Source organism: Aulonocara sp. 'chitande type north' Nkhata Bay, linkage group LG2, assembly GCF_057382095.1.
Source record: "Aulonocara sp. 'chitande type north' Nkhata Bay isolate Kocher_YH1m ecotype deep benthic linkage group LG2, A_spYH_male_GT1.1, whole genome shotgun sequence".
In the NCBI taxonomy this organism is placed as follows: Eukaryota; Metazoa; Chordata; class Actinopteri; order Cichliformes; family Cichlidae; genus Aulonocara; species Aulonocara sp. 'chitande type north' Nkhata Bay.
This window is the reverse complement of record NC_141345.1, coordinates 1,843,763-1,870,910: the sequence shown is the minus strand read 5'-3', so window position 1 is coordinate 1,870,910 and position 27,148 is coordinate 1,843,763. Positions and strand designations below refer to the sequence as shown.

At 38.6% G+C, this 27,148-nt stretch overlaps 1 protein-coding gene across 8 annotated transcripts in view; it reads right to left on the bottom strand.

The window, feature by feature from the left end:
- The window catches only part of diaph2 (diaphanous-related formin 2), a 367,696-nt gene that overhangs the window by 121,462 nt on the left and 219,086 nt on the right, over positions 1-27,148 (bottom strand). For all 8 annotated transcript variants that reach the window (XM_086301138.1, XM_086301187.1, XM_086301178.1 and 5 more), the window contains 3 exons: positions 19,848-19,949; positions 17,207-17,446; positions 8,020-8,149 (listed from right to left, as the gene is read on the bottom strand). In XM_086301138.1, the coding sequence (XP_086157264.1) occupies positions 8,020-8,149; positions 17,207-17,446; positions 19,848-19,949 (472 nt within the window). The remainder of the gene's footprint in view (positions 1-8,019; positions 8,150-17,206; positions 17,447-19,847; positions 19,950-27,148) is intronic.

The following is a 27,148-nucleotide window of genomic DNA, read 5'->3' as shown; positions in this document are numbered from 1 at the left end:
CTGTTGTTAGAATGTATTTAATATTACTTTCTACTCGAGGATCTTTTTCTACAGCTGACGCTGGTAACTGTGCAGGGGCGGATCTAGCAAAGTGTAGCCAGGGGGGCCGATAGGGCATGAACAGGGAAAAGGGGGCACAAAGACATACTTTTCTTTCTTATTCTCATTTAAAATGTCGAGCTTTTAATAAATAATTATCTGACACCCAAAGTTTTAATTTGATGTAAAATGAATAGAAGTCAATTACTGTATATAGTAACTATTAAGTCTAATATATATACCCTAGTAAGCTATAGTACTTTTTCCTTTGGGAAGGTACCATCTGTGCAGTCTGCAATTTTGTTGAAGAAAGATGTTGAATCTATTTAATATTTCTTGAAAAATAATTGATTTCTGTGCATTTTTTTTTCACACTGCATCAAATTAAGGTTGATTACGTTGATTAAGCATCATGAGGTGGAGCGTGAGGGGTGGTTCCCTATTTTTTATTTATTTATTTTTGTTGTTGCTGGGAGTTGGAACCCTATTAGTTAGGTTGCTTAATATTTATGCTAAGTACTCTTTAAAATACCAGAATAGGGAGGATGTTGCAGGTTTAAGTTTATTAGATTGATCAGTATTGCTGAACTATGAAATTTTTTTTTTTTGCATATAGGTATAACAGAATAGCTTTAGTGTAGTTGTTGTTTTAAACTTGAGTATGAACTTATACAAAATGCAGCAAGATATTTAAAAAACAGTTTTGTTGATTAAAAAACACTATATCGGATTCATATCGGTATCGGCAGATATCCAAATTTATGATATCGGTATCGGTCATAAAAAAGTGGTATCGTGCCATCTCTAATTTATTCAATAATAAAATCACCTCTTTTTAAATAGTTCTTAAACAACATTTCTTCAAGTCATATTTCAAAATGAAAAAAGGTTGTCGATTAGCTAATGTGTGTTTTGGTTCTAAATAGGTTTTCAGCATTTAAGTCTGATGGGAGATTTACTAAGAAGCAAACGAAAAATGTGACTCGAGTAAGTCATCTTGGTGTGCACAATGTTTCTACCAGCTCTGCGTGTCAGGAGTAGGCCACTTCCTCTCCTTTTTTCCTTGTAGACAGCATCAGTGAGCTGAAATCTTCAGTGTTTCTATAGATGTTCAAAGGGGTTTAAAACCACCCTTTGATTAGGATTTATAAGTACAAAGACAAAGCCAGTCTACTGTTGTCTCAGGTGTGCACTCTAGGTCAATGTACCACTGGTAGGTGAATCTCCATCAAGGACCGAGGTTATGTTCCTTAGAGATCAGGTGCTTCTACCTTCAAAGTTTCCAAAGTCATGACCAGCTTCTCTACAGCCGGAGGCATCCCAAAGGAATTCAGCTCTTGTGGACAGTTTACCAAAGCTTGTAAATTAAAATGATATTCTTTGTAAAACAACTGTATAAATCACATTAATTACATGTTAAAATAGATATTAAAAAGTTTCTTCAGATTTGCCACTTTATAAATTACAACAGCGAGCCCCATACTACACCCTATTAACTCCCATGATTAAAAGGCAAATGGAAATCCCATTGAGAATATTAATATGCACCTAAGTCAGATTGTCATTCAATTACTTTTAAGCAAGAATGAAAAGTGTGCCTACAAATCTACAAAGGAAGCTTTAACTGTCTGTGAAATAGATTACTGTTGTTGTTTTTCACTGCTTGGGGTGGCTCAAGACTCATCCAACCTAGTATTACCTGGAGACCTTTAGTAGTTTCTAACATTTTCAGAGGTTATGTACTTATTAGCATGTGAATCTGCCATGTCCATAAAAATACTGATAACGATCTTATATAACACTGAGGTGTTGTATGAGAGCAATAATAAGCACAAATCTGCACCTTTATAGTCTAAATAAAGAACAAAAAGTGCCTAAAATACAAGTGAAAATTTGCCAAATGACCCATTTCATTTTAGTTCCATTTGATGAATATTATTAGAATATAATTATATTGTGCTAATCAAATTAATATTGCCCTGAAATCCTATCTGAGTGTGAGTATAACACAGTCTTTCCTTATCCAATGCAAATGCACCACACAAAACAGAAAAAAAGTAGAACTGATGACAAAACTGGGGAATGCCTCTTTGGTGCTGAATAAGGTACCCACAAGGGAAACAGACCTGATAACAAATGAAGCTCTAAAACCAGGTAAATAGGTCTGTCTGTGATCTGTCTGTCTGTCTGTCTGCATGAGTCAACTTGGGTTTCTAATAACGAAAAGAAAGTCTCTTGGCCAAAAAGAGAAATAAATAAGCTTTTTGTCTATTGCAGCAGTACTTATTTGATTTGAATAATGTCTATTCTTCACATTCCCCAAGTTTCTGCAGCTGACTTCAGTAAGATACCCTCCCATCCCTGGACTGGCAAGGGGGGAATATCTTCTCAACCCAATGATTCTATGCAACTGCACAAAAACTAAAAGACAAATGATCCTTTCTGTGTCCCACCATATCGAGAAAGGCATTTTGTCTACGTAATACAGAGCCAAGTACTGCTCTGAGTTTAAATGGGAAATGGGCACTGCTTTATTATGCTGCAGTGCCTTGAAATGAATGTGGATAATAGATATATTCACAGCGGTATTAATATCCTCAGAGTTCATCTTTTTTTTTCTCCCCTCATTCTCCATTTTCCCTCTCACAGGCTCCAAAGTACTTTGCCCTTGGCTATGCCTTATACTAAATAGATTTATGAGAACATTTGTGTCATATTTCCTCTTTTCCCGGATTGTCAAGACAGATTGTCAGTGCACCACTGATTGAGTGGAATCACCACACAGACTTAGTTCCCATTGTCAGGCCCCACATATTCATCTCTGGGGGAATTTAACAAGGCAAATTGGCCAATGACACTTCTCTCCAGCCATTGCCACTCCTGTTAAGATGGGGTCAGGGGTATGAAAATAATAGACTCTATCGCTACATTTCAAATGATTAGAGTTCCAACACTCAATAATATATTTATAAATGAAAGTTTATACACAGAACGACTATCTAGCCTCAGTATTGCCCACAGTGCATCATCCTAGAAAAAGATTTGCCTAGAATGCTGCTTTATGTCGAAGAACAAGCCAGGACTCCACTGTGTGTGCTGGGCAGCTGAATTATTAATAAAGCTGCTGAAATTTTGAGCATTTACATTGTTTGAGTAAAAAACCTTGCAGCCACAACATACACTTTCCACAGCTCATACAGCTAACTACAGTAGGATTATTATCAAAGGGGCAACCTAAAACAAACTATTAACCAAATGCACACAAATATAACTGTTAAATGAAAGTAAATGTAGTACAGTTAAAGTAAAGGTTTACCAAAATCAGCAGCCAAGTCACTTTATTTGATGTTTTTTGTAATGCACATTAATGGTTTGCCTATCCTGTTCCACAGTCTACTGCAATACTGCAACAGTTCCCATTAATTACTTAGTTTGAGCATTCAATTAATCAGTCCGTATGATGGCGTGCTGAATTATTAATGCCTGCAGGAAATACTACCAAACGTTGTGCAAAAATGGCAGCATCATTAGTTTGCCATCCTATTTGACTAGAATAATATTGAAAGAATAGTCTGAAAATAAAATCATACAAATCTATTTGAATTAGTCTCACTCTTGTGTACTGTACATTGTTTGTGTCAGTCTGTGCAAATCTAAACAAACAAGTTAATTATAGTCATGTTATAACAGATTATGAATCAACAATATGAAGTCCTCTGGACATGTAATTTCTCAAAAAGTAGAACTTTCTTGGCTGTTTTCAAATGAATCACAGTGGCTTTATCAATATTCTGCCAAAGGCTGGTGCTTTGTCCCGTACTGAAATCTTTTTAGTCAAAATACATTTAAAATGTTTGATTCTGAAAGAATTATCAAAAATAATTATGGTGACCACGGAGGAGAAAATGTAGTATTGCACTATTAAATGTTGTGCACGCCATTACGATTGTGCTTATATTTTGTTTGTTTTAAGCGCTTCCTCTCACAGCAAGAATATAATGGATTGTGCAGTAGAAGTGAAAAGTAGAAGTGTGGTGAGACTTATTTAAATGAAAAATATGTAACAGTATTCCCCTGTGTTATTCCCACTAACAGGGTCCGCATATATGAAAGTAATGAACTGAACAGTTAATTTCACACAAAGTGCAGAAGGTATATACAAAGTGTTTCGTGCATGTTTACATCTGAGACTATGTAAGGGCTCTCTGGGAATCATATTATCAGTGCACAAAAACATTTCAGTATAACTCTGATTGCATGTTTTAGGCTGTTGTCATGCTGCAGAATGAATTTGTGCCTGGCCGGATGTGTCCTTGATGGTACTGTGTGATGGATAAGAATTTGCCTGTGAGCTTAGGATTTACAAGACCAGTAAAAGTTCTATCGTGCAAAGAATCTCACAGTTGCCTGCAGACATGCTTTATTTTGGAGCCCTCAAGTCCTTCAGCAGACAAACTGCCAAATATTTTGCATTTTGGCTCATCATTCCAGAACATTTTTAGGGAGGGCATTTTTTCTGTATCGTAGTTCTTGCGTTTTCAAAAATAGGTGCAACAGTAACTGAGGAATTGCTCTTCTGGCCACAAATCCTCCCTAAAGGGTCCTTTTGAGCAGACTTCTCTGAACTGTAGGCAAGTATACCAGGGTCTCACTGATTTCTGCCAATTCTGAGCTGATGGAGCTGCTGGGTCTCTTCCATTTTTGAAGGGAAGTCAGCTTGACTTTTGTCTGCTGCACTCAAGTTTCAGTGGCAAACCACTGCGTTTCCAGTCCTTACCCTAGCCTGTTTTTTGTGCCTCTGCAGAGCAGCTTAGATAGCCCATTTGGAAACACTTGTTTGCTACAAGACATCTGCCAGAAAGAGTTTGCTGATGACCACCATGTGGCTTGTGTTATGCTCACTCTTGCCATGGTCTAAAGGTGTCTCTTTCCACCATGACAATCTCATATTTGAGTATAACCCATTTACAAATTGCACCGTTCATTAGCACTTGCCTGCTGTAACTGCTTAATTATCTCCTGTGACGTCCCCAGCCCGTCTCGTCTCTCTCTGTGTCTAGTCAGTCTGAGTGCGCTTGTCACTTCCTGTTTTATTTTGACAGACTCTCGTCTCATGTGCATTGTGTTCAGTTTCGCTTCCCTCTTGTTACTGATTTATTCCTCCTGTTGTCCCAGCTGCCTCCACTTCCCTGATTACCCTATTGTGTGTATATTGTCCCAGTCTCCCCTTGCCTTTGGCCAGATTGTCAGTTCTACCTCCATCGTTCTCGTCCATGTTCCATGTTCTTTGTGTTTAGTTTTGCCCAGTTTGTTGTTAGTGAAAGTCTGAGTCTCATGTTGCCTTTTTTATTTCGTTTGATTTTGTGCAGCCTTACTAAACGGCTTGCTTTCATTAAGTTTATTCTCCTAGCATCTGCATTTGGGTCCTCGTTAAAACGTGTGACACATTGTCTAAGTAGAAGTGCTGCTCCACATTCCTAATGAAAAATATAGTTAATACTGATAATTTTGCTACCATTTTGTTGTGAAGTATCCTTTTGCTGAGCAGAGAACAGTTAATTTTGAAATTACAGAAGCAAATAATTTAGCCAGTGTCATAGTTTTTTTTTGTTATTGTTAATGTTGAAGTGCCTGATTGTCATTTGGATAGCAGAATAAAGTAAAATGTAAAGTGTGGTACTTATTTTACTAAAAGTTCACATGTTTCATAGTAACATTTCTTTAAAACTATATGTCCACAGTGAACTGCTTAAGGTGGAAAAAGGAGGAGCCTTTCCCTCATTAAGATCTGGAACATTTGCAACTTGCTGCCTCCTTAAATAATCGTGGATTTTAATTAAAATTGACCTTTACAGAGGTAAGCTTTGAAAATAGCTGAATCCTATGAGGAATGAAGGGTCTCCATTGAGAACATTCACATGTGCTGGACTTAGTTATTGTTACCCTCTAATCTCCATTATGGTACACACATTCCTCCTAACAAGACAGCCTATAAGGTATAAAAAAGTTGAACTGCCTTTTTGGGTAACCCAAACTTTTAAAAACAAACAGACTGGACTACGACTGGCAGCGAAACGAATCGAATAAGCTGCACAGTCTGACACGATAACTCAGTGGTGTTGCGGTACTGTAATTTTTTAAAAAACCCTTTAGACTAGAGAACACTAAAGTAGCTAATCAAGGAAACAAAAACAAACTACGATTTCCTACTGACATTAGACAGGATTGACTGCCCTTACGAATGAGGCTTATTAACTGTACTTTTAAACCAGTGTATTCATTATACGTTCATGTCACACATCACTCCCTACGTCACTTTAAATCAGCCGCTCTCTAAAAGCCTCTAACAATTTACAATCAGAAATCATATGCTTGTACACCTGAGATTTACTGTAAGAAATAATATATATATTTAGGAGAGGATGAAGGTCATCTGTGCAGCTCCATATTACTCTATATGAAATTACTTTATTTTGTTGGTCTGTTGTTTTAGGGTAAATGCTAATTATATTGTATAGACTTAATATGACAATTCTAACAAAGCCAAAAGGTTTCCAAAGAAACAATAACATTATTTTTTTTCCATGGATGTTTATATCAATAAATCATTAAACAGTATGCGGTTCAAGTAATGTAACATGAAAAAGAGCTTTCAATAAATGTGAAAGTAGTTCTGATTTTATATTAAACTGTTAGATTGTACAATGTGCATTCAGATGAAATTAAGATGAATAAACCATTTTAATACATTTTCTATAGTCAGTTTGACTAAAATGAGACCAAAACCTTGTAAAAGATCAGGAAATAGCGTCAAGCAATTAACCTTCAGGGACCTAATATGTCCCTGAGGAACATTATTAACTGTGCTCTTGTTACCATAAACATTTGTGAACTTCCTCTGAAAGTAGGCAACAACAATACATTAAAATCAAACTAGTGGGTGTAAAAACTGTTAATGTCATCCAAGCCAAAAGTGCAGGTACTGTCAGCTTTAGAGCTTTTTAACCGATCAAAAGAAGAGATGTTTCAATTTCTGTGGTTTCTGAGCTTGTTATAAATTCTATAACATATATCAAATAATGCACATGTACGAATAAAAAAAACAAAGATACCATTTTGACTACGATGACCTGTAGGTACATTAGCATATTTTGTGTAAAAATGTGAACGGGAGACCGCCTGCTTGAAAATCCAGTGTAATGTACTATACGGGATGATTGATGAATGGACAGTATGTGGTGTAAGTGAGATGCCGAGTAAACCGCTTTTTGCATCCCTACTTCTTAAATAGATCCTGAAGTTTGTTTTTTTCCCCAAGAGGCATTTATTTACTGGTCTCACACAACTAATTGGTTTCTCCTTGAATAATTCATTTCCATGAAATGACAAAATTGATACAATTCAAAATGTGTGCACATGGACATCTTAATATATGCAGCGGTTGAAGACTATTCAGCCCACTTACACAATGGCTGGCAGTCCCAGTCAAGTACATAATTAGTTGAATTAGATTAAATAACCAATTACGAGACTAACAAAGTAAATAAGCCTGCAGGGATTCCACCAATTGCTTGAGAATAGAATTAAAGTGGAATTAGTTTATTGACAGGCTGAATGACAGTGTGGTCAGACAAACAACTCTATTCCTGTCACAGAGACAGAGTACCGGCTGACGTCCAAGGATGAAATGTATAAGTGTCCATACAGTACTTTAATTATAGTACTTTAATTACATCATTTTAACTCAGTATGAGCTACCATAATGCTCACAAAAGTAAGAGACTATAAGAACATACACCATCGGGGATATTTTAAACTGGTTAAACTATAAAATACGTTGATATCTAGATGGTTGCAAATTCCACTCCAGTTTAAGATGTGCTGTGGTAATAGCACAGTAAAGATGTCTATAGTGGTATTAGCAAACTGGTCTGTGACTGGGAAAGTCTTGAGACATACTACACAGGCAGACAAACGTACCTTTGCTAGCGTTCTCCACATGCTCCAGTTCATCTGGAAACCTCAAAATTTCAGAGTAGCTCTCTTCACACTTCTCAGCCAGGAAATGAAGAAGTGTTGTATTCTGACTGACAGATTTAGTGTCTCGGAGCTGAAAAAGATGGAAAAAAAGATTCACAGATGTTTAGAGTCATTTACTTGAGGAAAACAATGTCCCTTCATTTTCTCAGTGAAGGTACATGTTGTCAAACCAAAGGGTTTTTTTTTTTAAATCCTCAATACCAGGCGCTCTTTTCACTTAAAATCAGTGACTGTTATAAGTTTTTAAGCATGGTCTTTTCCCTCATTCAGCTCTGGAACATCTGCGGCTTGATATGCCTGCTTCCTTAAATAATCATGTGAATTTTAATTAAAATTGAGTCGATGTAGGCAAGCTTTGAAAAGAGGAAAGTGTTTTTCATCACAACATTTTGGCAAAAACAAAGATTTATATCACTGAAGACTATGATAGGAATGGCCCTTTTACTTAAAAGCAGTTTTTATGTGTTCCTGTTAATATACACGAAGCATTGGCTGTCATTTTGGACCAACTGCATGGTAATAATAATGCAACTAGTAAGATGTGCTTTAGAGAAAGAGAGTGGAAGTGTGGCTAAATTAGATATAATATTATTTGCTAAAACAATATATTTCGTGGGATCAATGTGTTGTATCTCTACATTATATTTTATTGTCCATAGCCACACTGACAATGTTAAACATAATTGTTTACTCAGAAACACAAGAGGGATTTCTCTGGGGGCTGTTGCTGTACATTCAACAAAATTAGTTCCTAACAAGCCAAACGCCCAAATTTTGGAGAACTCCAACTCAAACTGATTACAATACATAGGGAGAAGGTAAAATAAATGAGACCCCCCGAAAATGTGCAACCAATTACTGAAGACTAAACCGAAACAGATAATAATACACATATGCATGTACAGTATATACACAAATAATAACCCCACTCCCCTGAGAATAAATCGCTGGAGCAGGAAAGTTTGAACAAAAGTAAAAGTACTGCATTTGCCACGTGTGTGTGAGTCTGTTCATAAGCTGAAGCTTGGATTCTTCACATCAGTGCATAGAGAACTTGTTCCATATTCATTGCCCACTGTGATTGCTATGCTGTTTGAATGGCATGCTGGGAAAGCTAATTAGCACAGCCCACCTCAGTGTACTCATACTGATAATATCCATCCTGTAAACAGCCTGCAGCTGGACATGCCCACACATGTACGCATGGAAACACGTGTGCTCATGCGCACACATGTAGGGAAAAGAACAGGCAAAGAGACGCTGTCACACATCAGCTCAAAAACACACACACTGTTGTCATTAGAAGAGGATCAATCATCGTTTCGCTAATCACAACTGAATTTCATGGAAATTTAATTGGTTTATTGTCATATTGCCAAACTGTTATTACTGCGCAGAGAAGAGAAACTTCCAAGATTAGTAATATGTAATATGAGACAATTAAAATATAATAATAATAATAATAACAACAAAAAAATGATCCTTATCTGGGGTAATCACAGACCTATAAAATTGCATTGTATTGTTTTTCTTTATTGTATCAGTTTCAACAAGACTGAGGGACACATTCTGTTTATTCTATTTCAGATATCAGACATTATCATCACTAAAAAGTAACATGATCTGGTCAACGCTGACTGTAGCTGGTAATAGATGTCATTTCTAAAAATAATAATAATAATTTAGAAGGTTTCCTTAGGAGTTTGGTCAAACGCAGCCAGGAGGTAAACCATGCTGAAATGTGAATGTGTGCCTCACTGTTTATATTTGTGATTATAACACGTCTCTAACACAGTGATAACATGAAAATCCCTTCTGGTGGTAACACTTGTGACTCTGTAACATTACAACTGGTGAACACATAAATGTCTATCAGCGTGTTCTGTTTGCTTTGTAGGCACTGCGGTTTCTCAGCCGTCTACGCCTGTGAATTTGACTTTTTGTTCATTCGATGTAACAGAGTCAGTAATGGGAACAAAGAGTACATCTTCAGCTATTCTTTATTATTCTGTTTATTCAATTATCCACCCACACGCATCTAGATCAAAAGTATGTGACTCAATAAAACAGCAGTCTACGTTTATATTTTTGACGGCAGATCATATATGAGTCACAAGTCACCGCCTCACTATCTCTGCAACAGGTTGTTCTGTCATTCTATCGTTCACTTATCGATCTAAAGTATTTGGACACTTTAACTGTTTTATCACACATCTCCTTGTTTTGCTTTTCCCACAGGGTAGAGGTTGTCACCAAGACAGGAGACTGCCTGTCATCTGAAGAGCATGCAAAGCATCTCTCATTATCCGCCACGTTATATTCACAACTTCATATTTATTATACACAAATAACACTCATATGCATCTTTTCAAAATAAGAGTATTGAGTGTTTTACTGAGCCCATAATTTTCTAGCAGTAGTAAACGTGTAGAGGATATAAATGTTGTCTTTAAAAATATTTTAGGGTTTAAATTATTTAACAGAAGACAAACAGCGTGCAGATCATTTTAATTTTTCTCAAATGGGTTTGTTCTTTCTTGTCTGGCATCTAAATATTCCTTCCTGTGCACACAGTTGCTTTCTTTGCAGCGCTACTACAGACTTTTGTGGTATCAATTTTGTTTCTGTGTTTTTACTGCCATTAACTGGCCAGCATGTTTGGTTTTGGCCATGGCCTTCATCTTTCTCTTTTACTTATATCTGACCCTCTCGTATGTGGAGCACTTTGGTATACCACTGGTTTTTAAATGTGCTCTATAAATAAAGTTTGTCTGTAAGGTGTTAAATTGATAGTTCTGTACATTTTTAGATGTATGCATCTAAAAATATGTGCAGCTCCTGATGCACTTCAACCATTCCAACTGTAAAAAGAGCAACTATGCCTTGGATTTATGTTTTGAGCCCACTCAAAGCACTTTCTACTATAAGTCTCATTCATTCACACACACACAAATATATTCATGCAACGTTTTATCCATGGCTAAGTACTTTTTTCAACATTCACACTATGATAGATGCATGAGTGGCAGCATATCGGTATCTTGCATATGGATACTTTGATGACCAATGTATCAACCCACCAACCTTTTAGCTGTTAGACAACCCTCTCTGCCACCTCAGCTACAACGTATACCCTATATTTATCTTGAACAAATCTAGGACACATTGGGATGATGCGCACATTTGTTATTAAGAATAAGGGAATTATCAGGAAAGAGAGATCTCCATATTATACATACAGGAGCTGCTTAGCCTTGGAAACCCATGGCACGAGTCTCCTGGTGCACAGTTTTCATGCTGATGTTAACGCCAGAGGACGTTTGAACTCCGCAGTTATTGAGGAGCAGTGCGCTGACTACTTTAACGCACTATGCGCCTCAGCCCTCTTGTGCACTTCATGGCTGAGTGCTTGTGGTCCCTAAATGCTTCCACTTTGCAATAACACCACTCACACGTCATTATGGAATGATAGGAGGGAAGAAATTTCATAAATGGTCATGCTATTACAGTGCCACACTCAAATTCAGTGAACCTTTCAGAAGGACCCCTTTCTTCACAAACATTTATAAGGGCAGAGCACAGCTACTTGCTCGAGTTCACACACCTGTAACAACGGGGCTGATGAATCTGGAAGCACGATTAGCATTGTAAGGTGAATTTTCTCTGACATAATAAGACTGAATCCCAAAACAAGCAAAACCCTAGATAGCCCAACGTAGCTGCTTTACTGAAATGAAAAAGAAATCCAAATAAATTGTACTACTTCAATGATAATTGTAGAGTTAAATGAAAAAAACAAACAAAAAAAGAAAGACAAAACAAAGCACTACAGCGCCATGTTAAGTACTTGGTAATGGTTTGCTATTAAAAAACAAGCAAAGAAAACCCTCCAAGATGAGTCATGTATGGTTGCAAGTATACTGTATTTTAAAGAGAGAACGCTACAAGACAGAAGGAGTCGTTGGTAGTAGTAACACATCCGGCTGAGGGCCTCTATAAGGGCAGAAGGACTTTGTATAAAGCCCAAGATGCTGATGTTACTTTCACATTATTTTACATCAGGATTTTGAGTCAATGCAGCTTTGAGGTATCGTGAGAACTGTGTCAGGGGCTGTGCGGTGCCTGGGCACATGTCAAAGTTCAGAGCCATTTTAATCTCAGTCCATGCCTTGCACTGGATATTTGAAAGTCAGTACTAAAAGTGACTTTTACTGTCAGAGCTCCAAGCTGAGGAGCGTCTCCTAGGATATCTTAACTGTTATCTTAGATGCGTTTTTTTAAACTACCCAAATAAAATATTTCGTACAATACAGTAACTACTGTGTAAATACATGTCACTACTTTAGACAAATCTTTTCATTTGAAACAGATTGAAAAAAGCTTCATTACTGTGTTGTTGAAAGCAAATTCTGAACAGTTCTGTCGTTCAGTCTTTCATAACAAAACCTGATTTGAGGTAACACGATTTGAAATCCTTCACAAGTGCATACACATGAGAACTAAGAGTAGCAGGACATATCTCGTGCAAACAAGTTCCCACTTAAATATGTAGATCGGAAATAAATAAATGAAAACAACAGAACAACTGATAACAGAAAAAGTGGCAGTGGGAATATAGAACCCTCACATTAACAGAGGACTGTCGGCCCTTGATTGCTCAATTTAACTGCTGCAGATGGAGCAGCTCAAAAGACAAATATATTGCATGATTACTCATACAACCAAATATTACACTGGATCATAAGAAACCGAGAAAAAAAGCAAAAGCGGCATTTGAACATAAAAGTACACGCAGCTGCTGAGAAAAAAAAGCTCTGCAAATGCACACTACACTAAAATGTAAGGTTTCCTCAACTCCAATATAAATGCTTGTGCTTTGGTGTTTAAAGACACTAGTAATTCTATAAAAAAAACAGTAATTCCTGTAGAAATACTGTATTTTTTTACAAGGTCAGAACTGTCGGGTAGATGACTCCATTCCACCAAGTCGAGCGCCTGCTAGACATCCTGTTACCTCTAGCTTAAGTCAAACATGATCATTACCAGGTGTTCTTTATTTGAAAGAACAAATATTCTTTGACTCATGCAGTATTTATACACGTATGACACACATTTAAAGATGCAAACATTCTCTTTCTATAGTCTGAATGACCATGCTTTGTCGAATTTTGCTTTTAAAGTATTTAGTGTAATACAGGTATTCTTTGAGCAATACAGTTACTAAACTTCTTGCAACCCTTTAGCAGAATTTCAGCTTGCTTAATATATGTGACCAGGATATCAGTGAGTACTCCACAGGATAGGAGATTGAACCAGGGGAGTCAAGAGGTGGAAGGTGAAGGTGGGTCAGCCTGTGCCTTTCCTCTTGCTGCTTATTCCCATCATCAACCTCCTCCATGATGAGCCCATTAGGTACCCTTGACCTGCCACCTAGGAGGCCATTTACTTGATTGACTAAAGTGAGAAAGCAGACTTTTTTTCCTTGTCCATCAATAATGGCCAATCAGCCCCCTGAGGGGTTACCAGGCTCTACACTGATATTCCACACTGATTTAGTCAGCTTGCAGGAATACCAAAAGTACAGTACACTGCATCCACCATAGAAAAGCTCTCGCTGTACAAGAAATATGGAGGATTGCTAACTTCAGATACATGCAGAATGGGGTGGCTTTATAACTCATGCATAGTTGTCTAATATTAAAAAAATCATATGAAGTGAGAGATCATCAGAATACATCAGCTCTATTTTTGTTTTTAAATTTTTTCTATTTTTTTAACCTCCTAAGACCTGAACTCTTCCACAGCAGCATTTTTAATTTCTCTTTGATATTTGGTCAGGAGGTTAAAGCTGAAACACAGCTAGCAAACAGTAGTTTGACCAAAAAATGAAACTAAACAGAACAAAATGCCCAAAACATATATTTGAAATATTATTTGATTGTTTTTCACCAGTGCAAGATTGCTAACCACAGGCGGTATTAAGGGGAGGTTTGTCCATTCTCTAAACATCCCCCAGTAACTATTTTATTAGTTTATTATCAGATAAACCTACATTAAAGCAAGAAAAACAAAGAGAATGTTTGGTTGGAGTCTTTGTTCCTTCTTTTATGCATTTATGTGTGTAATATATGTCAGCGTGTTTCTTTTGTTCCGTACTTTTGGTTTTTGCGTAAGTACAGAATCATTAGTGGTTCGATATTTTAGTAGATTACCAATTTTTTTGGTAAACAAAAGGTTGCTGATTCACTTCTAGCCAGAGAGTCAAATCCCCTTTGCGGCTGTGTCAGGAAGGGCATCCGGCAAAAAAAAATCTGTCAAATCAAACACACAGAACTACCCGCTGTGGTGACCCATTGTGACAAGGGAGCAGCTGAAAAGAGTTTCCCCTTCTTCTACTATGTAAGAGTTTGAGTTGGGAATATGAAAACTCCTTAAAAAGGTGACTTTAGTTGCATAACAAACAAAAACAGATCAGGACATTTTAGAAACGACAAAGAAAAGCAAATTAGAAGCTATTAGAGTGCATTCACAGAGGTGCAGAAAGTCTGTATATAGGTGTCTGTATTTAACTAAATTTATATATTATTATAGATATTGCGATATTGTTCCATTTTAGCCTAAAATATTGGGTGATTACCGTAATTGTCGGGCTATAAGCCGCTACTTTTTGCACAAGCTTTGAACCCTGCAGCTTTTAGTCAGGTGCGGCTTTTCTATGGATTGTCCGTGATTTTCGTCATATCGTAAGACGATTTGTTTTGTTTGTTCCGCTGTTGTACGGCACTACGTTGCCTGGCGAAAGATCGGGGTTCAAGAGTGGTATGTTGGTCACGTGTCCGTCCGCCAGGCAACGTAGTGCCGTACGAAGTAACGGGAAAAACAAACTTCAAAGTAGCGCTACGCGTTCAGCGGGAGGCCTGGATGATGAGCGGCGATAAACTTGCGAAAAGCAAGTTATGCTCAACTCCACCGGTGGATTCTGACAGCGTGGAAAAGTGCGAAAACATCCACGATCACCAACGGATTTTGAAGGGCTGGACTGCTGCATGATGGAGAGGAGGACACCGCCACGGCCCTTCAGAGGGTGTTCGACTCTGACACTGACAACGAGGATTTCTTTGGTTTTGAAAGTGACAACGAAGGAAAGGAGCTGAGAGTGGATGACGAAGCCATCCTGAGCCTGTTTGTATCCGACACTGGAGAAGAGGACTTTGGTGGTTTTAGTGCGCAGGAAGAAAAGAAAGATGGTGAATGACTGACTTTTCTTCTTGTTAAAGCCGTGTCGCTGCACCTGAGCCTAAAAGGTAGTCTGAATCTATTTTTCTGGTGTGCTGTAGGCTACTGTTATGTACTACATTTGTTACTCATTTATGAAGCACAGTACATGTTTCGTACTTGTAATTACCGCTACTTGTACATATACCTAAAAAGTTATGCAAATATGTACCCATAACTTAGCTCAACGTGGCAAAGACCAAGGAACTGATCGTGGACTTCAGGAAGACCAGGAAACACTTGACCCCTGTTTCAATCCAGGGGGTCAGTGTTGACATTGTGGAGGACTATAAATACCTTGGAGTACACATTGACAATAAACTGGACTGGGCTAAAAACACCACAGCACTTTACAGGAAGGGCCAGAGTCGTCTCTATTTTTTGAGGCGACTGAGGTCCTTCAACATCTGCCAGAAAATGCTGAGGATTTTCTATGAGTCTGTTGTGGCCAGTGCGATCCTCTATGCTGTTGCATGCTGGGGGAGCAGGCTGAGGGTCGCAGATGCCAACAGACTTAATAAACTGATCCGTAAGGCCAGCAATGTTGTGGGGATGGAGCTGGACTCCCTCAAGGTGGTGTCGGAGAGGCGGATGCTGTCCAAGATAAAGACAATGTTGGATAACACCTCCCACCCACTCCATGACATGTTGGTCAGTCACAGGAGCTCGTTCAGTGAGAGACTGAGATTACCGAAAAGCACCACTGAACGACACAGGAAATCATTCCTGCCTGTGGCCATCTCCCTGTACAACGCATCCACTTAACACACTGTTTGCTGCTACAGCTACACATGTTTCTTTTCCAAATATTTATTTATAAGTGACTTATGTATGTATGTATGTATATATATGTATATATTGTACTATTCTTAGTTAGTGTATTGTCTGTCTTGTCTTAATGTTGGTTTAAAATGGAGCACTGTAACAAAAAATAATTTCCCCCAGGGATCAATAAAGTATACTGATTCTGATTCTGATTCTGAACTTGTTTTTCAAAATATTAATAAAAGGGGTGTGTCTCCAAACAGCCATCTCTTTCCTGATTCGCTTTGTGCATATTCTCTTACATATGATAAGTCAACATTGAAACACCTGCAGCTTTTAGTCAGGTGCGGCTAATGTATTTTCCCCTGATTTTAGCTTGTGCGGCTAATATTCAGGTGCGCTTTGTAGTCCGGGAAATACGGTACTTATGTCAATCAATCATGTACAATAACAAATGTACTTCAGCTCATGGTATCATGACTAACCCTAGCTGTTTCGGCTGTGGGGCTGATGGCTTTGTTGTGCTTTTGTAAGTGTGTGTGCATGGCTGCCAGTCTTCTCTTTCACACCTTTGGATGCTGTGATTTTACCTGGCAGTGAACACAGATGTAGCCTTTGCTGGCAGCTTCATACCTCCCAGTGTTTGTGTTATTTTATCTATTGAAACATTTTTCCTCCTCCAAGGTGAAAGCTGAGGTGGAGGGAAAATGTTGCTGTTTGTTTGTCTGTCAGCAAGTATGCAAAAAACTACCTGGCCGCTACTAACTTGGAGGAGAAGTGCAGCATAAACATCGGGGGTACTGACTTTTTGTACAAATTGGGATCACTTAAAACGTAAAATCAGATCAATACATTTTGAATCATCTTTAATGTTAAAATATGACGAAACTGTGAAAAAATGCTGATTTAATGATTCTGAATTAATTAGTTAACTCCCTTATGTTCTTATAAACCTGCCATCCTTTAGCTGAAAATCACGTGATACAGTTACAGTTACTAAATTTCACCTTTCATTTTCATTTCTGTTCTCATTTTAGACATTTAACCAACATGTTTTGTTTTTTTAAATGTGTGCTGTTTACGTTACCTTGCAAAGGAAGCTGACGTTGAAACCGAAGGTTTGGGCGTTTCTTGAGCCGGCATTCATGTAATTGCCAACCAGCAAAACCAACTCCAGGAGTTTGCTCAAACCTTCACTCTTCTTCACCTCCTCACAAGCAAATGTCACATTCATGATGTCGGGCCGGATGTTATTCACCTGCTCCTCAAACGTCAGCTTGAACAGAATGCCGTTGAGACGTGGCCGTAGGAGTTTTACCGAACTCATCTGAGGTGACAACATAAAGAAAGAATGTAAGTGGCATTTATGTGTAAAAAAAAGAGAAAAAAAATCAAACAAGCACTTTCTTTGTACACCTACTTTTGTAAAATCATCCTGGGTTTGTCATAGTGGAAGCAAATAAATACTCATTGCCACAGATCTTCAAATATAAATACCCATATTGTGTGTTAGGAAAATATTCTTAATTCCATTATTATTCAATAATGAAACTTTTTTGTTTTCATTTCAGCTAATTAACAAATGAGCAGATTTTTGACAGGCACACAATTTTCATGTGAAAAATAATGCGTCACGACACACAACCCAATGAGCTCATTATCTGGGTGAGTTACCCTCAATAAATGTATATGTATTAAGTAAGTAGCAAAACTTTGCTGATTGGAAGCAATTTGTGGCTTACTTGACAAGCAAACTGCACTTGCATGCCAGAGCGTTAGACAAATAACCTACAACTATATATATATATATATATATATATATATATATATATATATATGTGTGTGTGTGTGTGTGTGTGTGTGTGTGTGTGTGTGTGTGCAGATCATCAGCATCAAAGCAAAAAGGCTTTCTGAATCTAATCATTACAGATTTCAGTGAAGTAGCACTATCCACAATCTAAGAGATATTTGACAAAACATTGTGGGTTCATACTGTACACTACATTTTCATAAAATGAACAAGCAAAAAAAAGAAGTACAGAAATCCTATAAAGCTATAGCACCTCGCTATCACCATCGTGTTCAAGCTCAAGTGTAATACTGCTGCAATAAACTGCAAATCCACCATAAACAAGTTCCACGTTCACACAGAAATCTATTAAACAGATTTTGTCTTAAATAATATGAAACACAATATGTTCCAATGCAGTAGAAATACTAATCAGGTGAAAAACAAACAAGAAACACATACGATATATAGCAATACATACCCATAATCCCCTCTACCTTAATTCCTTGCAGGCACAGCTATACACACTCAGTCACTTACTCTCCATCACAAACACATGCACACACATTCCTTCTCTCTCTCTTACTTGAAATGATTTGTCTACAATAAGTACAACTTACACACTGAAAACAAGCGTATTGGTGACAGCTTTGGTAGAGAAAAGCCTGAACATAGCTTATTTCCCAGGGGAACTGAATATCTCTACAATGAGGCGCTACTTCATCAGCGGGGCAGCGTACGATCACAACATTGGTGAGATCATGAGGGAAACTTGCCACCCTCTGCTTCATTACATCTTCCAAAAGACACAGACAAGTAAAGAGATAAATAGTGTAATGTAACATATAGCTGTGAGCCCGAGGTCTAACATTTAGCTCTAGCATTTCTTTTGTAGACCTGTATAATGTACCTCTGTGTCTTGTTGTAAAGTTACCTTTAAAGAACACTTTCTTTTACAGTTGCCTAAAGTGCTGGGTTTTCACTTGGTAAGTGGATGGCGAGAGCAGTTAATTAAAAAGTCATTATAGCTGTAACTAAGCGGAAAGGTCAGAGTAGCTTGATGATGTACTTTCCATCTCCTAGAATAGATTTACAGTAAAACAATTTAACCTGACTTTGTCGGTCATCCTCAGTAGCATCTGTTTCAATTAGAGGACAAGTCCAAAGCTGATTTTGTGTATATTTATCTGTATTTATTTGTTTGTTTATTTCAGTCTGTTCAAAGGTGATTCGTGGTTACGAAAGTCTCTGAAAGGTCTGTGGCAATTTGTGAATTACAAAAAAGAACAATAAAATAGGACAAAGCTCTTCATATGTCTTACGTATCTTTATATGTGTATGCGTACTCCGATCAAACAATTATAGTGCTAGATCTGAGTGCTAGACATGAAGATTACTTTGTGAAGTTGTGATACGAAAAGGCTCACTATAACTTTATTTATCTTACCACTGCAAAAGACAGAAATTTGGCTGTTATGGTAAATTGATTAGAGGATTGGGAAAGATCACCAAGCCAACTGATGTCAACTGCGTACCTTTCAAAGGACTTTATTACAGACAGCATTGGTAGCCTCAGGGTAGGATTTTATCATGAGACAACATTGACAGCTGATGTCAAAATATGGCATTCAGTAAGTTCTTGATGCAGAATTCTAATCAAAAATGATTGAACTGTTCTTTGCTCAAGTCAAAAGGACGCTTTCAACTACAGCCTCTGTCATTTGGAAGTTTTGCTTTTTTCTAAAAATCCTTGTCATAAGCTACCAGTGTCCAAACCAAGCAGCTCCCCAAAAAAGTGAGTGTGTAATGAAGTAAAAATTCAATTTTTAAACAGTGTGTGCTTGCAAATATTTGACTATAACATACAGGGAATGTGATTGTGTAGACTGTTTTCTTGTTGGAATCCGGGAGGCAGCGGGCACCAGAAAATTATACTCACCACAATGCCAAACTGCTCTGACTCCACAAGCTCCTCATATTCACCCTTTAGTTCTGCTAGCGCATTCAGCTCTTTCTGCTCTGGCAGGTTCTTTATCAGGTTCTAGAAATGGAAGAACACACACACACACACACACACGCACACACCACAACAACAGAGCTACTGTTAATGCAAATGTAATTTTCTCTCCACATCAACATGAAAATCATTGCACAGACACGGAGGACAGTTTAGCTTACACAAAAAGATGAGAAAAAAGTCCACAACAGCTCTTTGCTTGGACTCACACTATTGTGTTCCTATTTAGTTTACTAGGTTAGTAAATAGTTTGAAAAACTGCACATGTTGCCTCATGGACACATGCCTTTCCTAACAAGTCAACCTGCAGATGAGATCCAGGTCTACGTGAAGACTATACAGTAAGTAGGTAAAATTTTAGTAAAATGTATTTCTACTTGATACTCTACTTGTACTTTCTACTCTACTTCACTACTAGAGTGCTTTGTATTTTCCTCAACACCAACCAACAACCAAAAACACAGTACTATGAATAATCAACATCAATTTGGAAATGCAAGAGAAAAAGAACTATGAGCATCATAACAACGAAATAGTTTATATGTCGTAATAACTTAAGCAGAATATTTCTTAATGAAAGCAAGTAACCACAGCAGGGGTTGATAAAACTGAACTGGTATTAAGAGCAGAAAACAGGGTCTAAAATGTGTTTCTTCATTCAACTATAATACAAGATTTGGACAAATCCGAAACACTGATAGAAGAAACTTGATCAATAGAAAGTCCAAACATACAAGTGGCCAGGACTGTGGAAACGTTTTTGGCTTTTTTCTAATACACTCATGATTTTATTCTTTGAGATTTGTTTTTTTATTGTTCATTGTTATTTTTTCTTGAATATTACACTACTACCTCGTTTTTTTCTTCCTACAATGACCCCGATTGCTGTTGTAGCTATCAGCACAAAGACATAATACTACGCTTGGTATCAACAACATTTATTCATATTAAGCAGCATACAAGCCTCAAAGTAACACATGAACTTTGGTTATTTGTCATGGTCCTGGGTCTGTGACCCAGCGTTCTGAGTTAGTGGATTTTCTAGATTTTTTTATTATGAATTCTACGCTTGGTTAATTTCATTATTGTTTCTTGTAGCCATTCCCTTGGCATATTTAGTCTTCTTCTGTTATACATTGTGTAAGAGCAAGTCCTTCCTTAGTGTTTCCCATCCTCTTGTGTCTAGTTTTCTGTGTTAATTATAGGTGTCTCCCTGTGCAGTTAGTCTTGTCTCCATGTTTATTTGCCTCTGTTACCCCAGTCATGTCCCTATGTGTCTATCTGGTTCCTCTATGCTCTCGCCCTCACCCTCTGTATGTAGTCAGTCTGTGTGCGTCTCTCGTGCTTCCTGTCTTATATTGTCAGTCCTTCGTCCTGGGTGCATTATGTTCTGTTCCGCTTCCCGTCTCATCAGTCGGACTATGTTCAGCTGTGTTCCCCAGGTGTTTCCGCTCTGCTCTGTTTCCTCCTTCCTTGTATATATTGTGTCTCCTCATGTTCCAAGGGAGACGAGCTGAAATGCTTGGCATTTCCACCTCAATGCCGCTGTGTGGCTCGCTGAAGGTTTTGAGTCGGGGGCAGTCGGAGCAAGAAGATGCTAGGCTCCCATGGTCGCTGCTCTTCTTTTGCAGAGCAATTCCCTGTGAGTGAGAAAGACCTTTTCCCTCGTGTTCACGGTAAGTCAAAAACTGTTGTTTGCTATGCAAAGGACCTAATGACTGTTCAGTGTACCACTAGCCCATCAAAATCTAAGACTGTTTCTTTTGCTTCAAAAGCGACCAACATTAAATGTGTGCATCGTGTAGCTGACCCACTAAAGTCTGCAAAGAGGCTGGGCTAGCGACTCTAAAGTCACTTCACAGTTTATTTCCCTGAACCAGTCACTTCTGAGGACCCTGAATTATCCTCTTTGAAGACTGTTTACTGTGAATGTGTGCTGGACTATCAAAAGACTGTTTTTGCTCCCCAACCTGTATCATTCAATTCATAAATACAAAGACTGTTGTGCTTTTGAAACTGGTTGAGTTTTTCCACCTGTGACTTGGGCCCTATTCCAGTTCCCCCAGCGGGTTGGACATAGCTCTCTCCCGCACCCATACCTGTTCCTCGGGTGGGAGTGGCTGGTGTCCAGTTGGCCCCTGCAGCAGTCCCTGTTCCCAGGCTAAAGCCAGCTGGGACCCAGTCCACCTCTGGACCTGTACCAGTTCCTCAGGTGGAAGCAGCTGATGTCCGGTGGGTCCCTGCACCAGTTTCCAGGGCGAGGGCAGCTGAGACCCAGTCCACTTCTGCACCTGTAGCTGTTCCATAGGTGGGGATGACTGGTGTTCAGCCATATGTTTTTCCAGAATGAGAATGGTAGCTTATCCAGAGCCTGCTGTGTGCCCTGTGCAGGCCCAGCCAGAGCTCTCTGCACCGTCTGCCTTGTCCTACCCAGAGGTGCCCACGCCGTGTGGACCTCATTCATCTGTGGCACAGCATGTTTTGTCCCAGCCAGAGGTCTGTGCTCCGCCACTTGGTCCTGTTCTGCCCAAGCCCAAGGTTCTCCGTCGCGTCTGTTGACAACCTCAAACCAAGCTGCCTGAGGAGTCCCGTTGCCTCTGGCAGTTCCCAGTGAAGTGCCGCTTGTCCCGTGGCCGGTGACCAGAACTGCTATTTGTTTGTTTTTGGACTCACCTGCTGCTTAGGTTTAGACTTGGTCCAGGCTCTGTGACCCAGTTAGTGGATTGTCTAGTTTTGTTTAGTATACATAAATGAATACACACTTTTTTTAACAGATTTATTGGAACAGATTTTACTCAGTGCACAGTGGTTTGCTGATGGACTCATACAACAATGACAAGATAAGGTCACGCAGTTACTGCTCACTGTTGGTTTATTACTGTGAGAATGGTGGCCCTTAGCCAATTACTAAACCTGATAACGAATAAAAGATATCCAAATTTCTGCAGTATTGCCAACATATCCTTGCTACTGTCTATAAAATACATGCAGCGGGTTGTCCATCAATCTACAATTGTCTTATAAATTTCTTCGCAAAAGAAAAAACAATCCTGCTGGTAGTGAAGTTAAAGATAAAGATGGAGATGAGGAAGATAATGGGAGGGGCTGCGTTTTCTGTAAATGTTAATTGTTTGTGTGAAGGTCAGCCAAGTTAATAAAATTGACCACAGCAACTTTTCCACCTCCTTTTTTCAGAGGAAAAGAGAGGAAGATGTGCCCTTTTCCAGTTCCTCACAAAGCTTCCTTCCTCATTAGCTCCCCAAATTTATTCAGCAGGAGCAGACTGGCGCAGGATCACGTGGCCAGATGGAAGCCTAGACAGGGAAAACAGAGAGCAGACACAGCTACTGGGCCACAGGCCTGGCTGACCATGCTATAGACCTCAGCAGTCATCACAGACAACACAGCCAGAGTCTACTTCCCACTAATGATGACATCTCTGTCCTTCCCTCAGGGAATTCAGCAATATAAAAAGTGAGCTATAATACAAGCCATGCAGTCCTGTTTGGGATGAAGCCATTAAATCAAATGTTTCTTGCTTTTGCCAAAGCCCCAATTAAGGTCTGCAGCAAGCAATGGTGCTTTTATAATGAAGGCTTTTGATCATGTCAACAGGAACATAAATATTTTTTTAGGATATGAAAAAAAACAACAAAAAAACAGAGCAACAACAACAAAATCTTGGTGCAATTGTAATTTTAAGGATCATGCTGAAGTTAATAATGACTGGGAAAACTTCGGATCATGCTAAAGTGTTCCGAGGAGTTCTATCCAAATATGTTTAGTAATGCAGCCGTTTAGACCGCTTAGGTACAGCTGGAATGCTATTACTATCCAAAATTCATGTGTGACATCCATGTTTCACTGAACCGAATGGGCTTTTTCTGTATGCAATAAAATTCCAAAAATCTAAAAACTATCTACACTCTCCTGGTAGATAAACTCAGAACAAAATAAGCTGTGAATAAAGTTCTTCTCGTGAACTCTAAAAGATAATATTAGCAGTCGGATTAGTAACAGTGCTGTCTGACATTGTAGAGTTGGCTCTGAATAAAACAACGGTAATATAGAGGAAAACTGTTCATTTGTTGCAATAGCTACAGCTAATACTGTGACAAATCATTTAGATTATTCTCTGGCAAATAATTAGGGATATGTCTTCACACTCATAATGTAAGTCTTTCACAATGTCTTTCCATTTCCATGAGTCTGGTCTGGCACAGAAGAGACATGAAGGAAAAGTATCCTTGGCAGTCCTTGTTGATAAATGTATTCCAGTCCATTTATAATAATGTTTGTACCTTTCAAAACTGATGCGGCACTTTTACACAGCATGTAAATCCAAGACCAGGCATTACATATATAAACTTTAACAGAAAATGTCTGTTAAATTTGCCATTTGCAAAGTAGAAACTGCAGTTACATTATGAGCACCTTGCGAAAAAAGTGAAATTAATCTAAAACATTCAAAATATGGAAGTTGAATGCAACTAAATGAAAAACAAAGCAAGAAGACAAGGTAGTGGAAAATCTAATCCACCTTGTGCTTGTCATTTCATTTGTCTGTCATCTTGTTAATTATCAGAAACCCCATAGAGTACAATTGACACAAAGGCAGCACCATATGTGTAGCAATGTGGGAGTCTGGGTGATGACGCTGGGCCAGACTCCTCACCACAGGCCACCAGACACACACAGCAGTCTAGGAGAGATTACTGCAAGTATGCTAGCAAAACTACACATTCATTTACCGCCTTGGGCGAAGATGAAGGCGCTACGTATCAGCACATGTGCCAAGACACGGCGAAACATGAAGCAACAACAGCATGTTGTTCATGCTAAATCCTCAAAAAAGAAAGCAGGTGTAGGTGAAATGTGTGTAGCAACTGTATATGCATTTGTCGTAAGATGTTTTATGCGAAACGTAGTGAAGAAACTATTGATATGAGTAGAAAACTGGCAATGTCATTGTCTACACGTTATATTAAAAAGACAACATGGCCACCTGTCAGTTTGAAAACTGTTTGGATTTGCATAGCTGAGGATTTTAGTTTTTCATGTCTTGCTTAAAAAAACTAAAACATAAAACAACGATGAAAGTGGGAACTTAAGGACACAGTGCAAATCCACACAGCAGTTATGTGTCAGTCACAAGAAGGGAATGTCCGAAAGCATACCCTGCTGCTTGATTGTCTATTTTACTTTATTGCTCCATAAATACTATAAATGTTTAAAAAAGGAAAGAAAATAAAATAAAGCATCACAGACTTCCGCACAACCTGACTCATTTAATTTATTTTGCTAACGAAATGCAGGGTTATTTTAAGCAGTATTCTATTAGAAAGAATACAGTTTAAGAAGGATGCAACACATAACTGCAACACTCAGTGGCTAATGCATCTAAAAACAGATCGCAGCAACATGGCATACAAGTTGTATGCCAGAAGTGAACACGACTCGATCCACACCCCCAGGATCTACAGCAACAACAATGGAATGTCATTCAGACTAAAGAAGTGTAGTTAGATGTGAAGGGAACGGATGGGAGAGGGAACATAGTCCTACTGAGGGGAGTGTACTACCAAAAGAGTACGGCAAGTCCTGAGGATCCAACTGAATAGGAATAACAAGATCTGGACAATCAACACCTACGTGCGCCAGATATGAGATAAGTTGGCTTAATAAGCTGGCCAAAGGAGGAGGTGGAAGCCACTGACATAAAGACAAAAAAGCCTGCCTGGATGTCCCGAAGTCAAACCTCTCGAGTGGTTGAGAATGACTGAGCTAGGATCAGGTGGGCCTTTCAGTTACATGTGGATAAACTGGTGATGGCTAGCCAACCTGAGTAGTGGTGGACAAGTGGAAGAAGAAGGCCGTAGTAATAGATGTAACGATACCACATCAGGAAGAAGGAAACAAATACTGAGACTTAGAGTGGAGCTATAGAAGGTGTGGGAATGTGAAGGTAATTGGAGCACTTGGGGCAGTGAACCCCAACCTGGAAAAGTGGCTCCAGCACATCCCGTGAAGGACATCTCTGCTCTCTTGTTCTCTGTCCAGAAAAGCACATTCCTAGGAACATTCCTAGATACTGACCAGGACCCTTATGCTCCCAGGCATCTGGTAGAGGAGCCGAGCTTGATAAAGGGGATAAAGACTGTCCGCAGGGCCGGAGGGGATTTAGTTTTTTTTGTTTTGTTTTTCTTTTACATATATATATATATATATATACATATATATAGATATATATATATATATATGTAGATATATGTAGGAATAATTTCACTATTAGTACTCAGACTGTCAAGGTGGGGATTGGAAGCAGCTGAGAGGGTAAAGAAGAGTGTAAAAGTAATGAGATACAGGTTTCGGTTCACTAAACATTTGCAGAGGATGACAGTGTCTGTAGGGCTTTTACTTCAACACTTTGATCTCTGCTGCTGTCAATTCACAGTTTCATAGCATTCAGCACTCACACGCCAAGGTAGAACAACTTAATGGGCAGTACTGGGTATGCAATAACTATAAACTTTAACAAACAGTTTAAATGCTTGCATGCGGTTAAAAAAAGGATTGGTGATGTAGTGCTTAAGAAAAACACTGACATTCAGGCTACAGTGACAGTGCTTACTGTATCTGCTAAATACATATATGTATATATGGTGTATATCATCATCAAATTTCATTGACTTGGACTTGTAAGTACAATAATACTACAACTCATACCAGAGCTCTGAGCAGCATATTCCCAAAAGTAAAGTCAAAATGATAAAGAAGCCCAAGAACCCTTGAGATACAATCAGCGATATTAGAGATACGCCAATCGATGGAACTTTTCTCAGAGCAATAAACTCTTTATTAAGTTGGGTTAAATAAAGGAGAAACGAGATGTCTAAAATATGATCTGAGTAAATTGTGCCCCTTTTTAAAGAGCATATGGAAGGTTTATAACAAAGACAGAAGACAAGCCATGCCTGCCATGTGTTTGACAGATGTGATTTTCTCCTTTTAATTGATTTTCTCCTCAGTTTTTGAAGACAGAGAAACATTTGCTATTATTCCCTTGTGATGAGAACAACATGGGACTGCCACTTATCTGCCGTGACACCTCAGCGGGCTTTTTACCTGGCTCATGGCAAATCAGTGAAGACTTTGGGTTGAATCAATAACAAAATAATCAACAGATGCAAAGACTTCTCAGCTTTCTGCAAACCTTACTTCTT